Genomic DNA, 15,264 nt, shown 5'->3' with positions numbered 1-15,264 from the left:
TGGTCTACAGAGTGAGTGCCAGGACAGCCAGGGCTACACAGAGAAACCCTGTCTTGAAAAAAACCAAAACAAAAAACAAAAAAAACAAGCCTTTTTAAAGCACGATACCGCCAACCTCTTCCTCTACTCAGTTATTAAATTGCCTCCACATCTTTCGATGTCTCTATTAGTAGCATCCATCCTACTCAATAGCAAGTCTGTACTAACAATGTGCCACAGATCAAGAGGCTGAGGGACAATGGCACAGGCAGTAGCTCATATATTGGAGGCTGACCTTGAACTCTGGATCTGGCTGCCAAATGGTTAAGATAACAGAAATTTCCTGGGTCTGGTGAGGTAAAGCGACTTGATAGGCCAAGGTAAGAGAATCCAAGTCCCGGGTCAGCCTTGACAACTTGGTAAAACCCTGTCTCAAAAAGTGAAGAGAGGATCAGGCATGTCCTACCATTCAGGAGGCAGAGGCAGGCAGATCTCTGTGAGTTTTGAGGCCAGCCTGGTCTACAAAGTGAGTTCCAGGGCAGTCAGGGCTACATGTAGGGGGGGACCCTGTCTCACAAAACCAATTGCAAAAAAACGGGGGTGGGGAGTAGGGCTGGGGACAAAGATTCATGGTAGGGTACTTGTGCAAGGTCCTCCTTTAACTCACAGTACAACAAACAGAAGCCATTTGTTTTCTTTGGGGGTTGAAAGTTCACGGTCAGGTTTGCTTTGTCATGAGTCACCTCTCCTTGGCTTGCAGGTGGCTATATCGCACTGTGTCTTCCTAAGGTCTCCCTTCTTTGTACATGTTCATGTCCTAATTGCTTCTTAGGGCACCGGGCAGAGTTTCATCAGAGCTCAACCTGCCTGCCTCATTTTACCTTAATCACCTCTTTAAAGGCCCTACCTCCAAATAGAATCACACTCTAAGTTACTGGGAATGAGAACTTGCACATGAAATTCTTTGTTTTTTGTTTTTTTTTGTTGTTGTTGTTTTTTGTTTTTAAGATTTATTTATTAATTATATGTAAGTACACTGTAGCTGTCTTCAGACACTCCAGAAGAGGGCACCAGATTTCCTTACGGATGGTTGTTAGCCACCATGTGGTTGCTGGGATTTGAACTCTGGACCTTTGGAAGAGCAGTCAGGTGCTCTTACCCACTGAGCCATCTCACCAGCCCATGAAATTCTTTTAGAGCAGCATTCTCCTGATTATTCATCCCATATACCTCGCAGCACTACTACATCGAGCCGCAGAAACACCCACTATTCACAGTCAAAGTCCCCACCACAGAGCCTAAAGATCCCCAGTCTCTATAGCCCTACAGACACCACTCCCTCGTAGACCTTATCACTTCCTGCATGGGTCCTCTTACTAACTATGTCATTCATATCTTTCCACAGACCACTCACCATTCCCCTCACAGAGCCTTCCCCGCATCACTTAGCTTCCTGGCCCCTAATCACTCACTCCACAGACTCACGAGCGCATCATGAACCCTCAAATCTCTCACTCCATTCTTGCCATTCTTTACCCCACAAATACTCCATCATAATTCACTCAGCTACACCACAATTCCCCGATCTCACACAACACAATATTCCAGCATCAACCTTACAGGCCAGTACCACAGTGTCTGCAGACCCCTATCATGCTACCAGTAACAGTGTCTCATCAGTCACTTACAGATCCCTAAAAACCAACTACAGCCCCCCTACAGACTCATTCTTTGAGTTCCAGGCTCCCCAGCCAGACGCATAGGCTCCATCATTAACCCTTTCCCTTACTTCTCAATGTCCATTATTTACTGTCAAGAATCTCCACCAGTCAACTTACCCACCACTTGATCACAAGTCCTCATCACGTTTCCAGTCTCTCGATCACATCTAACACAGGCCTCATCACTGCCTCCACAGAGCTTCCTTATGCCCTGTCCATGTAAAGCTGGACTTCAGTTCAAATCCTGGCTTCATTGAGGCTTCCAGTGTAGGTTTGGAGAAATGTCTTTTGTGTTTAAAGCAAGGAAACAGTTTTAATTCACACATTCCAAAAGGCAGCCTGATGACAGCAACAGGAATACCACTGGCAGTCATGAAATGTCTGGCCAAATGTTAAGACCAAAGTCCAGCATCATCTCACCTCGATCGATTCATTTCACATGCTATCTCTCAATCCCTTGCCCTATTTAAAGACATGCTGCCTTTGCACTGCCTCACACACTAGGCACAGCCTCAATCTCTGTCCATTGTTCTACCTACTTTTAAAAAAATTTTTAAAAAACATATGCCAGACTGAAATTGAAAACTTATTGAGAAAAGCTACTGGAGATATAAATCAGAGTCACTGATAGAGTGATTGCTGGCCTGCCCAAAGCCCTGGCTCTGGTCTCCAACACTAGCAACCCATGAGACCAGGCATGGTGGCACAACCTGTAATCCTGCCACTCAGGAGCAGAAGCTCAGGGTTTTCTCGAGCTAAATAGCAAGTTCCAGGCCAGTATGGGCTACTTGAGACTATCTCAGATAGATAGATCGATAGACAGATAGGGGTTAGAGATGGTTCCATCTGTATAAAGTGTTTGCTGCCTTGCCTAGTGACCTGAGTTGGATGCACAGTACTGACCTGGAGGAAGGAGAGAATTGACTTCTGAAAGTTGTCCTTTGATTGTCTGTCACATGCATGCTGTGGCACATGCATACATACAATAAAATGTAATAAAAAAATTTTAGGGCTGGGCGTGGTGGCGCACGCCTTTGATCCCAGCACTTGGGAGGCAGAGGCAGGCGGATTTCTGAGTTCGAGGCCAGCCTGGTCTACAAAGTGAGTTCCAGGATAGCCAAGGCTATATANTCCCAGCAACCACACGGTGGCTCAAAACCATCTGTAATGGAACCTGATGCCCTCTTCTGGTGTGTCTGAAGGAAGCTACAGTGTGCTCATATACATAAAATAAATAAATAAGTAAATAAATATAGAAAAAGATTTGAACTCCCCTGCTGGCTGTGGTAATGTCCCCTTTTAATCTCAGCACTCTGGAGGAAGGGACAGGTTGATCTCTGAGTTCCAGGCCAGCTTAGTCTACATGGAGGGTATCAGGTCGGCCAGGACTTCATAGTGAAAACCTATCTCATTTTTTTCTCAAAGAGCTTAAGACACTGGGCTGGGGTGGCCACCCACCTTTAATCCTCGCACTCAGGAGATAGAGACAGTAGGATATCTGTGAGTTTGAAGCCAACTTTGTCTTCAGAGTGAGTTCCAGGACAGCCAGTGCTACATAGAGAAACCCTATCTTGAAAAAACAAACAAACAAGCAAATAAATAAACAAAAAGCATAAAATGTGTTTAACGATCTAACTCATATTTAACAAACACATATTTTTATTGTGACTGAAGTGCTGTATACTAGACATATGCTCTATCAATGAGATAAACCAGATAGAGCTTATAACAGGGCTGACCTCAACAAACTGTAAGGATTAAGTAAAACAAAGACAATGTAGGGTCGGGCGTGGTGGCGCACGCCTTTAGTCCCAGCACTCGGGAGGCAGAGATAGTGAATTTCTGAGTTCGAGGCCAGCCTGGTCTACAGAGTGAGTTCCAGGACAGCCAGGACTATACAGAGAAACCCTCTCTCGAAAACAAAACAAAACAAAAGACAATGTAGGCTCAGCACTTTTGAGACAGAGTCTGAAGGTTAGCCTGAACTATATGAAAATGTCACAAAAATAACAACAACAACAACAAGAAACCTGGAAAAAAGTTTTGGAAAGAAGTAGGACCTTCAGAAAGCATACAATGTTTGGTTTTTGGTAAATTACTTAAGGAAGTATAAACAAGGATGTAGATGTGTGTAAAACTTTATGTACACTTCCTTTAATATATGTGTAAATTATTTATTAAGAGACTGGGAGGTGGGCATGGAGAAGGTGGCACACACCTGGAAGTTCTTGGAAGTCTGAGGTTTAAAAAAAAAGTGAAAACAAAAAACTGAAGTTCAAATTATCTCTGGGAAATTAGTGAGATTCTGTTTAGAAAGAAAGGAAGGAAGGAAAAAACTAAATAAAAAAATCTTTAGAGTACTATTTTCCCCCTTCAGGATATTAATTCTAAGGGAAGTATTTGAAACCGATGACATCATCTGTCACCAGAGGCACGTGGCAATTCAAAGCCGGTTCTGGAACGTTTATGTCAGCACGCTGTGGTCTCCTTGCCTCCTTCTTGTCTCTCTCAAGCTCGTCCGTTTAACGCGGCGGTTCATGAATCCGGAAGTAGACTGCCAAAACAACCGCGCCACGGACCGGGCCAGGCAGGACCTAGACAGGCATTTGCACTCAGGCAGTAAAAAGTAAAATTCTCCACTCTGGGAGGCGGGGTTCCTGGCAAGAGCACGCTAGGCGCATGCTCAGATGCGACCTCCAGCCCAAGCCAGGTGGGAGGGGCAGGGTCCTACAGCACCTCTGCGCGTGCGCTCTGGTGCAAGGTGGGGCCGCGGGCGCCCGCTCTGTAGGGTGTACGTTAGGGTAGGGGTAACTATCGGTTATTACCTGGACAGAGACGACAGTGGCGGGATGGCAACCACCTCCGCGGCCTCGGACTCGGCGTGCTCGGCAGCGCCCCCGCCCGTCGGAGGTGCCCAGGCGGCCGCGGCGGTTGAGGAGGAGGAGCGTGAGGTGGTACGGGTCCGAGTCAAGGTGAGGCTAGCCTGTCTGGGCACCCAGTGGACGAAAAGACCGTAACTGTCGTAGGATAGAGCATCAGACCTGAAATTTGGGGCGTGACTTGGAGACTGGGGGCGAGGCTGGAGAGCGGAATTGATAGAATGAAGGCGTGGGTCTTGGGGACTTGTCGTTGGGTGTGGAACTGTAGAGGAGACGGGGCCAATGGAGTGGATGGGTGGAGCCTACGGGTAGAGAGGTGGGTTGTAGGGTTACAGGAGGGGTCTCTGGAGTCCAGAGGAAGGAAGGAGGTGCTGTCGCTGTCAGAAGGGATAGTCCTAAAGTCAGTCAACAAATAGCTGTTGAGAGTTCACTTTCATCCATGTCCCACCCCTGAGCCCACGTGCTTGTGGGAGGGGGACAAAAACAATTAAATGAGATATTTTGAACATTGGTGAATATCAGGAGAAAGTGATAGGAAAGGTTAGGATCTCTAGGGAGTTACTTTACCCAAAGCTGTATAGGAAAATCCCCTAAAGAGGACTCAAGTCACAGAAACCTGAATAATAATAATAACAAAATGTTAGTATATGCATTTAGGATCGGAGAAGAGTTCTAGGTAGAGGGAACACCTAGATGAGTGTGGTATGTTCCTGTAGGTTCCCATATTGTTGGAGAAGGAAGCCTGGGGGCAAAAGTAATAGACAATCAGGAGGGAGAAGGGCACATAGGACAGCTTGTGACACATACACACTCTGAGGAAGGAACCCGTTGTGATACCCGCAAGCAGTGACTGGTGGCTCAGACTGGAGTGCCAGAGATCACTTTTGGGGTGTTAGTGCTCTAAGGCAAAGGTTTAGTAAGCCAGATGAAGTGGGAAGGATGTTCAGCACACAGAAGTCTGGAAAGGATGTACTCAAAGGAACTCTCAACACTTTGATACCAGTAGAGCCATAAATACATCTCGGAGTGGAGGGAGGGCTAGCTCCAGCCCCTAGGTTGGCTGTTGAAGAAGAATCTGAGCAACAAACAGTGTTACAGGGAGATTTGCACTACCGGGGGGGGGGGTGTCGCTGATTTGATTGTGTCAAGCGGGACATGGTGATTCTGGCAACCATATTTAAGGGACTCTGGAAGGACTGGACACCTGGACTACTGCAGTAGCCTTCATTCCTGCCAGTCTGCTTTTGCAGAGCAAACATGGACCCTGTAAATTCAAAGGACATATCATCTTTTCTCTGCGCAGAAACTTCCTGTGACTTCCCCTCACCCAGAACAAAAATCAAGAACATCTCACCTAAAACCTGGTTCCTCCCCTGTCTTCGACTCCTGCCTTCTGCCACTCTTTACCTTACCCACCCTTTCCACACGGTGACATGCCCCGTCATGGCCTCCCCCTGTCCTCTTTCCTCAGAAGTGTGAGAGCTTCTTGTCCCCTGAGTTCCGCTCTTTTGCGGTGGATCCTCAGATCACCTCGCTGGACGTGCTGCAGCACATCCTCATCCGAGCCTTTGACTTAAATGGGTGAGTGGGAAGATGAAGCAGGGTGCTCATCTTAAAAGCCACTGCCAGGCTTCTGGGGTTTAGTTTGGTTGTTTGGCTTTTTTTTTTTTCCAAATAATTCCACAGTGAATAGGTGTATCTTGCTTGGAATCTGTGGGAAAAGTCCTAAGAAAAAATTAGCAGTAGTATTTCTGGGCTACTTAAAACCTTTCAAGGAATAGCTGGGTGATGGTAGTACACACCTTCAATCCCAGCACTTAAGAGGCAGAGGTAGGTGGATCTCTGTGAGTTCAAGGCCAGCCTGGTCTACAGAACAAGTTTTAGGACAGCCAAGGCTACACAGAGAAACCCTATCTCAAAAACAAACAAACAAACAAACAAACAAAATCCTTCAAGGAATGTTTTCAAAATGACTCTCCAGACAGGTTTTACCGCACAGCACAGAAAAGGTTTTGCTGGATACGGTGGTCCACACCTTTAGTCCAGGGACTCTGGAAGCAGAGGCAGGCAGATCTCTGACAGTTCAAGGCCAGCCTGGTCTACAGAGTGAGTTCCAAGACAGCCAGGGCTACACAGAGAGACCTCTCAAACACACACACACACACACACACACACACACACACACAAAACAACAAGACAAAAGAAAACCTTTGTTTCACCAAGCATGGTGATAGCAGTACTCTGGAGGCTGGGACAAGAGGATCAAGGCCACTCTAGGCAACATAATGAAACTGCCTCAGAAGTATAAAATCACTTACTTTCCTCCTGTCCTCCCAGACAATGGTTTCGCAAAATTTGCCAGTCTGATAGCTGAGAGTTGATATCACTTGGGGGCAGGTGGGTTGGTTATCTTGTTGTAGGGGACTGAATTTAAATATTATGAAATTGATCCATATTTAGGATGATCCTTGGTTTACAGTGATCATCAAGCAAAATATCTGTGTATATAGTGGCACAAGTGGATCTGAATAGATTTGTACCTGCAGTTGAACATTTGTGCGTTTACATCTTGTAAAAAATAACAACCGCCGGGCGTGGTGGCGCACGCCTTTAATCCCAGCACTCGGGAGGCGGAGGCAGGCGGATTTCTGAGTTCGAGGCCAGCCTGGTCTACAAAGTGAGTTCCAGGACAGCCAAGGCTACACAGAGAAACCCTGTCTCGAAAAAAACCAAAAAATAAAAAATAAAAAAATAACAACCATACAGATTGCTTTTTTTTTATGTAGTAAGAAGGCTGCTTTCTTCCACTTCAATCCCTCAACTACACTGTTACCATCCCCAGAGGGGAACCAACATTCTACCAGTTTTCAGTGTGCCCTCCAGATATAAGCAGGTGTGTATCTGTTTCTGTGTTTGTGTAACAAAGTGGATATAAATGACCTAACCTCAGGATACCCATAATCCTTAGCAGAGTTCCCAGCAGATAGAAGGAAGTTGTTTTCAGTACCTTTCACATTGCCTGCCTTGTTTTGTAAATCTGATCTTTAAGCTGATGCTGGGGAACTGGGGATCCCAAAAGCTCCCTTATATCCTTTGTCCAGGAAGAAGAACTTTGGCATCAGCTACCTGGCTCGAGACCGGCTAGGACAGGAAACTTTCCTCTCCCTCCTTTCTGATTGGGACCTCAGCACAGCTTTCGCCACTGCCTCCAAACCTTATCTGCAGTTGCGTGTAGACATTCGGCCCTCAGAGGACAGTGAGTACCCAGAGCCTTAAAGGAACTGCTTTGAGATCCAGCTTTTCCTATAGGATGATAATTCCACACCTTCCACTCTCGGTAGGCCACAGGGACACAATTTTTTTTTTAAAAATTATGTCAGAAGACCTGGGTTCAATCATCAGTACTGCCCCCAAAAGTTTTATTATAGTAATGGTATTTGTATACTTTAAACTCAAGTTCAAAGCTAGCCTGAGCTATAAAGCAACCCTGTCTCCAAACAGAGCTACAAAATAATTCAGGTTTTGGGTTTTAAAATTTCATATTAGGAATATTCAGCCTATATTATCGCATTGGTAATGAATTTGAAAGCATAGCAGTATGGTAATGGTCTCAGGGTTACTGGAGGAAAATATCTGTGCTCTTGGGAAAAACCCATTTACATGTGAAGGGGTATAGTACAAGGTGTTTGACGGAGTTGTAAGAGAGTGTGTTTCCATGGAGCAAGGGTAACATCAAGCAAATGTGGTAGAAAAGCTAATGGCTTCTGGTGAGGGCTATAGGCACAGGGTGTCTGTCAGTCACTTTTGCAATGCAAGGCAGAAAGCCAGGCTTTGCTCACTCACATCAGGCCGTCACTGTGCCACGGAGCTATAGAGCCACCTCCAGTGTGCATTCTGGTAGGTTTCTGTTGGTTGTGGTGGGGTTTTGTCTGGTTGGTTGTTTTTGTTGTTGTTTTTTAACATAAAGGGTGTTTCACCTGCTTGTATGTCCGTGTGCTACATGCATGCTTGATGCCCGAGGAGGCCACAAGAGGACATAGGCTCTCCTGAGCTGGAATTACAGATGTATGTGAGCCACCTTCTGGGTTCTGGGAATCAAACCCTGGTCTTCTTGAAGAGCAGCCAGTTTCTTTGAGCCATCTTTCCAGCACCACACACTGTACTCTTTTTTAACATTTTATGGGTTTGAATTTGTTTTTGTTTGTGGCTTTTTTTTAATAGTTGTGGTATATAGCCCTGGGTAGCTGGGAACTTGCCATGTAAATCTTGCTGGTATCAAACTTACAATGATACTTTCTGTCTGTGCCTCCCTAGTGCTAGGATAACATAGCCCACCATGCTTGACTGTGTTATTGGTTGGTTTTGTTTTGGTTCTAAGAATTGACTACAGGCCATATGTTTGCTAGGCAAGTGTTATACCACTGAACTATACCTGTGTTTTTTTCTTTTTGTTTTTTTCTTTTTGTTTTTTTTTTTTTTTGAGATAGGTCTTACTACATTTCCTGGGCTGACCTAAAACATAACAGTTCTTCCACCCAACACACTCAGCACTGCTCAACACCCAGCAAGTTTTTAAAATCATTTTGTTTATTTAGTGTGTGTGTGTGTGTGTGTGTGTATGTGTGTGTATGCATGCATGCATGAGCACATGTGCACATGTGTGCCATGACACCTATGTAGAGGTCAGAGAACAGCTTGTGGGAGTCAGCTCTCTCTTGTCATGTAAATCCTGGGGATCACACTCGGGTTCTCAGGCTTGGCAGCAGGTGCCTTAAAGAACCACTGAAACATCTTGCCAACTCAGCAAGTTTTTGTTTCATTTTTGTAATAACATATGTTGGAGCAAATTCGTACCCTTAGAGAACTTTTGTACCTATTTGGAATGACTGACGCATTTTATTCACATCGTGTAGCTAAATGGAATACCTGGACATTTAATGAATATAGTTAATTGTCCCCATAATCTTACAGAGCTAGAGTGGCACATGCCTTTAACCCCAGCACTCAGGAGGCAGAGGCAGGTAGGTCCCTGTGAGTTTGAGGCCAGCCTGGTCTACAGAGTGAGTTCTAGGACAGTCAGGGCTACACAGAGAAACCCTGTCAAAAAGAAAAAAAAAATAACAAAACTACATGGCAACCTTGAAAAAGAGGGAGAAAGAGAAGGATAAAGAGAGGAATGCAGGGATGGTGAGATGGCTCAGTGGGTAAGAGCACCCGACTGCTCTTCCGAAGGTCCAGAGTTCAAATCCCAGCAACCACATGGTGGCTCACAACCATCCGTAATGAGATCTGGCGCCCTCTTCTGGAGTGTCTGAAGACAGCTACAGTGTACTTACATATAATAAATAAATAAATCTTTAAAAAAAAAAAAAGAGAGGAATGCAGGAGGAAACAGAGGAAGAAAGAGTTGAAAGAAAAGAAAGATAGTAGGGCACAGAAAAATGTCAATAACTTACTTCCCAGCCTCCGTTTCTTCACCTCTAAAGTGGAAACAGTAGTGTTATTTAAACACATAAAGTCTTCCTGGCTGAATAAGCACAGGGCCAACCCAGCTGTGTAAGCGCTGAGAGGACGCCAGTGGAGCAGAGAGTTAATGATACCTGTCTCTTTCACAGAAACACATTTGAAAAGTTCTTTTCTCCGTTTATATGTTTATGGGTGCCCGTGTGTAAATGCATGGGTGTGCCTGTGAACAGACCAGAGGTTAACGTTGAGATTCTCAATCACCCTTCGCCTTATTTTTTGTTTGTGGTTGGTTGGTTTGTTCTTTCAAGGCAGGGTTTTACTGTATAGCCTTGGCTGTCCTGGAACTCGCTCTACAGTCTAGGCTGATTTGGAACTCACAGAAATCCACCTGCCCTCTGCCTTCCAAGTGCTGGGATTAAAGGCATGTGTCACCAGGCCTGGTATCTACCTTATTATTTGAGATAGTTTCTCACTGAACCCAGATCTCACCATTTGGCTAGATTGGCTGGTCATTGAGCCCATGGATCCTCCTAGCTTCCTCCCAAGAGCTGGGATTATATGTGCACACTACCGCGTCTCTCGTTTTTTATGTCAGTTCTGGAACTTACTAGGGATCCATGCCCAGGCCCTCATGCTTAAATGGCAGCCACTGAGATATCTTCATAACCATAAACTTACCTATAAGATGCTTTTCCATAGGGTAGAGAGATGGCTCAGCAGCTGGGAGTACTGGCTACTCTTCTATAGAACCTGAGTTCGGTTCTCAGTATCCACATGGCAATTCAAACCAGTCTGTAACTATTGTCCCAGGGACCTTGACAAGCCTTGCAAGCATGTGTGCAGATAAACCTCTCATAAAATTAACTCTCCAGCTAATGATGAATCAGTTTTCCCCTCACTATTTCCAAGAGTGTTCTCTTATTTGCCAGGTTCCAGGATAAGTGGGGTCTGTTTCTGATTTTTCTTTTCTTATTCTCATCTCTTCATTTACAAACGTCCTTAAAAGGACTAGCAAGCAAAATTGATGGAGAAAGAAACAGCTCCCTGAAGCCATGGGAGGACACAAAAATGAGTTGCCTTAAACTTGCATGATACTTATTTTGTATATGTGTGTATATGTGAGTGTGTCCACAGACATACCAAAGAATGCATGTGTAGGTCAGAAGTCAATTCTTCCTTCTCTCGTGGGAGTCTTGGGGATTGAATTTAGCTCATCAACCTACTGAGCCATGCTGCATGGACTCACATGCACCTGCATGCCATGGCATGCATGGTACACAGAGGACAACTTGTGGGATGCTGTCCTTCCACCATGTGGGCTCTGCAGGTTGAACCAGGTCAGTAGACTTGGTAACAGGCGCCTCTGCCTGTTGGTCCATCCCACTGGCTGTGTGGGGCCTTGTGTGTATTCCTTTCCTTTGTTTCCTAACAGGCTCTAACTGTGTAGCTCAGGCTGCCTTGGCCTTCTAGGTGCTGAGATTCCAAGTATAAACCATCACATTCAGGTTAGGAAAGCTTTAGTGTTTCCTTTCATAAAAATGTTATTTTCTGCATTTGTTTCAGTACTGGGAATGGAAGCCAGAGCCTTGCACATGGTAGACAAGCACTTTTCCACTGAGCCATCTCCCCAGCCCTAAAATATTTCATGAAAGTCTTATAAGGGTTCTCTTCTTGTTTGCATATGTGTTCATAGGTGTGCATTTGTGTGAGTATGTGATGTACATGTGCAGGAGTTTGGAGACCAGGGATCAGTGTTGCTCGTCTTCCTCCATCACTTGTCCATGTAACTGCCGACAGGGTCTTTTACTAAAAGTCGAGCCCGGTGACTGGCTCCATGGCTGGCCAGGAAGCAGAAGTAAGGTGCTTCTGCTTTATTACTTCAGTGCCCCAAGGACAGGCTTTCGCCTGTCATCTGTTTGCATGTGTGAATCTGTGTGCGTGTGTGAAACACATGTGGAAGTCAGAGGACAGTTTTTCAAGTCAGTGTTTCCTTCCTCTTTGTGAAGGCCGGGCCTCTTTTTCTCTTGCTGTACTGTATACTCCCGGCCTAGCTGGCCCTGCAATTTCAGGCAATTCTTTTCTCTACTAGTAGCCTCTTTTGCCACAGGAGTACTGGGATTATAGATGGGAATGCATACCACAACATCTGGCTTTTTGAGGCTAGAAGTCAAGTCATTGGACTTAGCCATCTCCCTAGCCCACCCCTGGCTTTAGCCAGCAGCAGAGATACAAACTCTTATGCTTATACCGCAAGTGCTTCACCAATTCAGCCAACTTCCCAGGGCCTATTCTTATTTAACTGAATTAATTTGTTATATTAATTTGTCTCCATTAAAATGCCTTGGGGAGGCAGAGGTAGGATCTCTGAGTTGGAAGCTAGCTGGTCTACATAACAGTTCTACACCAGCTAGAGGTACACAGTGAGGCCTTATTTTTTAAAAATCCTTCGAGGCATGCCTTTAATCCCAACACTAGGGAGGGAGACAGATTTCTGTGAGTTCAAGGGCCAGCCTGGTCCACTTAGTAAGATCCTGGAGAGCCAGGGTTATGTAGAGATCCTGGATTAAAAAAAAGAAAAAAAGCCAGGTGGTGGTGGCGCACGCCTTTGATCCCAGCACTCGGGAGGCAGAGGCAGGCAGATTTCTGAGTTCGAGGCTAGCCTGGTCTACAAAGTGAGTTCCAGGGCAGTCAGGGCTACACAGGGAAACCCTGTCTTAAAAAAAAAAAAAGTCCTGATGGGAATTCTATTGGGGTTAAATTTTAGGAGGTACTATTGAGACAGGGTCTTTCTCAGTAGCCCTGGTTGGCCTGAAATTCACTGAGATTTGCCTGCCTGGCTCTCCTTCCCAAGTGCTGGGATTAAAGGCATGCAGGACCATGTCCAACCTTGGAGTTCAAGTTTTCTTCTTTTGTTTTGTTTTTGTTTCTCTGTGTAGCCCTGGCTGTCCTGGAACTCACTCTGTAGACCAGGCTGGCCTTCAACTCAGAGATCTGCCAGCCCCTGCCTCCCCCTGCCTCCTGAGTAGTGGGACTAAAGGCATGGGCTGCCACTGCCCCAGCAAAGTTAAATTTTTTTAAAGAAACAAAATTCAGGGCCTACAGGAATGTTTAGTGACTCAGAGAATATACATTTGTAGCAGAGGACCCAAGTTCAGTTCCCAACACTCAGGTCAGGTGAAGTCTCTGGCCTCAGTGAGCACCAGCACCTCACAGACATTCAACTGAAAAGCTTTTTAATATGTAAAAGAGAAATTAATGGGGTGTAGTAAGGAAACTGCTGCTGCTGAGAGAGAGAGAGAGAGAGAAGAGAGAGAGAGAGAAAGGAGTGTGTGTGTGTGTGTGTGTGTGTGAGAGAGAGAGAGAGAGAGAGTGTGTGTGTGTGTGTGTGTGTGTGTGTGTGTTTTCCAAATTGCCAAGGCTGTCTCAGGAGAGCAGAGAGGAGTGAGGTATCATGGGGGAATGCCCCTTGGTTAAAAGCGAATGGACACCATCATGGAAGGGAGCCTAGAGACTAGCACAGATCCGACTAGCTAACCAAGACCTAATGCAAGAGCCCAGGTCTCTTTTGCCAGAGGTAAGGAAAAATTATTTTCTCTTTATACACTTTTGTCTAGGAGGAAATAAGTCTTCAAGCCCCGGAGGGAATTCTGGCTTCTGTTTAAATGCCTGATCTTGGTAAAAGGAATTTCTTGGGGAAAGTGACAAGAAACTGTTTAGTAACCTACTAAACATATTCACCTTATTAAAAATACAAAATGAGGCCCAGGGGGCTGAAAGTTTGTAAGATCAGAGGGTCCTGTGCTGTAGTTGAGTTCAAGGCCAGTCTGGGCAAGTAGAAAGTGTGCTCAGGGTTTGAGCATGTGCCTACATTTGCTAGGCCCTGAATTCAGTGCCTAGGATTGACATAATAAACAGAAATGAACGTGAAGGCCAGTGATAAAACTTAGTGATAGAGCACTTGCCTAGCATGAGTAAGACCATGGGTTTGATTCTCAGTATCACAGAAAATAAACAGAAATGAAAATGTTTTTAAACAATGCTAGGCCGGGCAGTGGTGGTGCACGCCTTTAATCCCAGCACTTGGGAGGCAGAGGCAGGCGGATTTCTGAATTTGAGGCCAGCCTGGTCTACAGAGTGAGTTCCAGGACAGCCAGGGCTACACAGAGACACCTTGCCTCAAAAAACAAAAGAAAACAACACAAAAGTTCTATAGACTCTAGGGAACACTATGCTTAACTTTATACATTTCTCTCACACACACACCTTCTGCTTGAGTGATCAGTTTGCTGTATAACCTTACAGGTCCTTTACTATTTACAAAAAATTTAGTCATATATAGGAACATGAGAGTATATTCATATTTATATACAATAGGCTTATGATCTACATGTTATACTCTTTTTATAAAAAGCTATTTGTATTTTATGTACATTGGTGTTCTGCCTGCATGTGTGTCTGTGTGAGGGTGTCAGATTCTCTGGAACTGGAATTACAAACAGTTGTGAGCTCCAACATGGTTGCTGAGAATTGAACCCAAATTCTTTGGAAGAACAGCCAGTGCTCTTAACTGCTGAGCCATCTCTCTGCAGCCCCCATGATATACTCTTAAGTGTTGAGTACATGGACTGTGTAGTATAATATTGTTAATGCCATTCTTTAAAAATAAAAGGTTTACTTATATATACATAGCCTTGTGCCTGCATGTACACCTGTAGTAGAGGGCACCAGATCTAATTATAGATGGTTGTGAGCCACCATGTGAATGCTGGGAATTGAACTCAGGACCTCTGGAAGAGCAGACAGTGCTCTTAACCACTGAGCCATCTCTCCAGCCCTGTTAATGCCATTCTTGAGATCATATTGCTTTTCTTATTTATTTTATGTGTATAGGTGTTTTGCCTGCATGTGAATATGTGCACCATGTGCATGCCTGGTGCCCAGGGAGGACAAAAGAGGATTAGATATATTTTTTTAAAGATTTATTTATTATATGTGAGTACTTCAGATATACCAGAAGAGGGTATCAGATCTTATTATGGATGGTTGTGAGCCACCATGTGGTTGCTGGGATTTGAACTCAGGACCTTCAGAAGAGCAGTAGGAGCCGGGCGTGGTGGCGCACGCCTTTAATCCCAGCGCTCGGGAGGCAGAGGCAGGCGGATTTCTGAGGCCAGCTTGGTCTACAAAGTGAGTGCCAGGACAGCCAGGGCTACACAGAG

At 45.1% G+C, this 15,264-nt stretch overlaps 1 protein-coding gene across 1 annotated transcript in view; it reads left to right on the top strand.

The window, feature by feature from the left end:
* Nucleotides 1–3,935: 3,935 nt before the first annotated feature.
* Tbc1d25 (TBC1 domain family member 25) overlaps nucleotides 3,936–15,264 on the top strand; it is a 23,168-nt gene continuing 11,839 nt past the window's right edge. Inside the window, exons 1-3 of the mRNA XM_021153067.2 lie at nucleotides 3,936–4,672; nucleotides 6,051–6,160; nucleotides 7,681–7,835. Of these exons, the coding sequence (XP_021008726.1) occupies nucleotides 4,388–4,672; nucleotides 6,051–6,160; nucleotides 7,681–7,835 (550 nt within the window). The 5' untranslated portion in view covers nucleotides 3,936–4,387. The remainder of the gene's footprint in view (nucleotides 4,673–6,050; nucleotides 6,161–7,680; nucleotides 7,836–15,264) is intronic.

This window comes from Mus caroli, chromosome X, assembly GCF_900094665.2.
Source record: "Mus caroli chromosome X, CAROLI_EIJ_v1.1, whole genome shotgun sequence".
Lineage (NCBI taxonomy): Eukaryota > Metazoa > Chordata > Mammalia > Rodentia > Muridae > Mus > Mus caroli.
The sequence above is the reverse complement of the archived record's forward strand: the minus strand, read 5'-3'. Positions and strand labels throughout refer to the sequence as shown.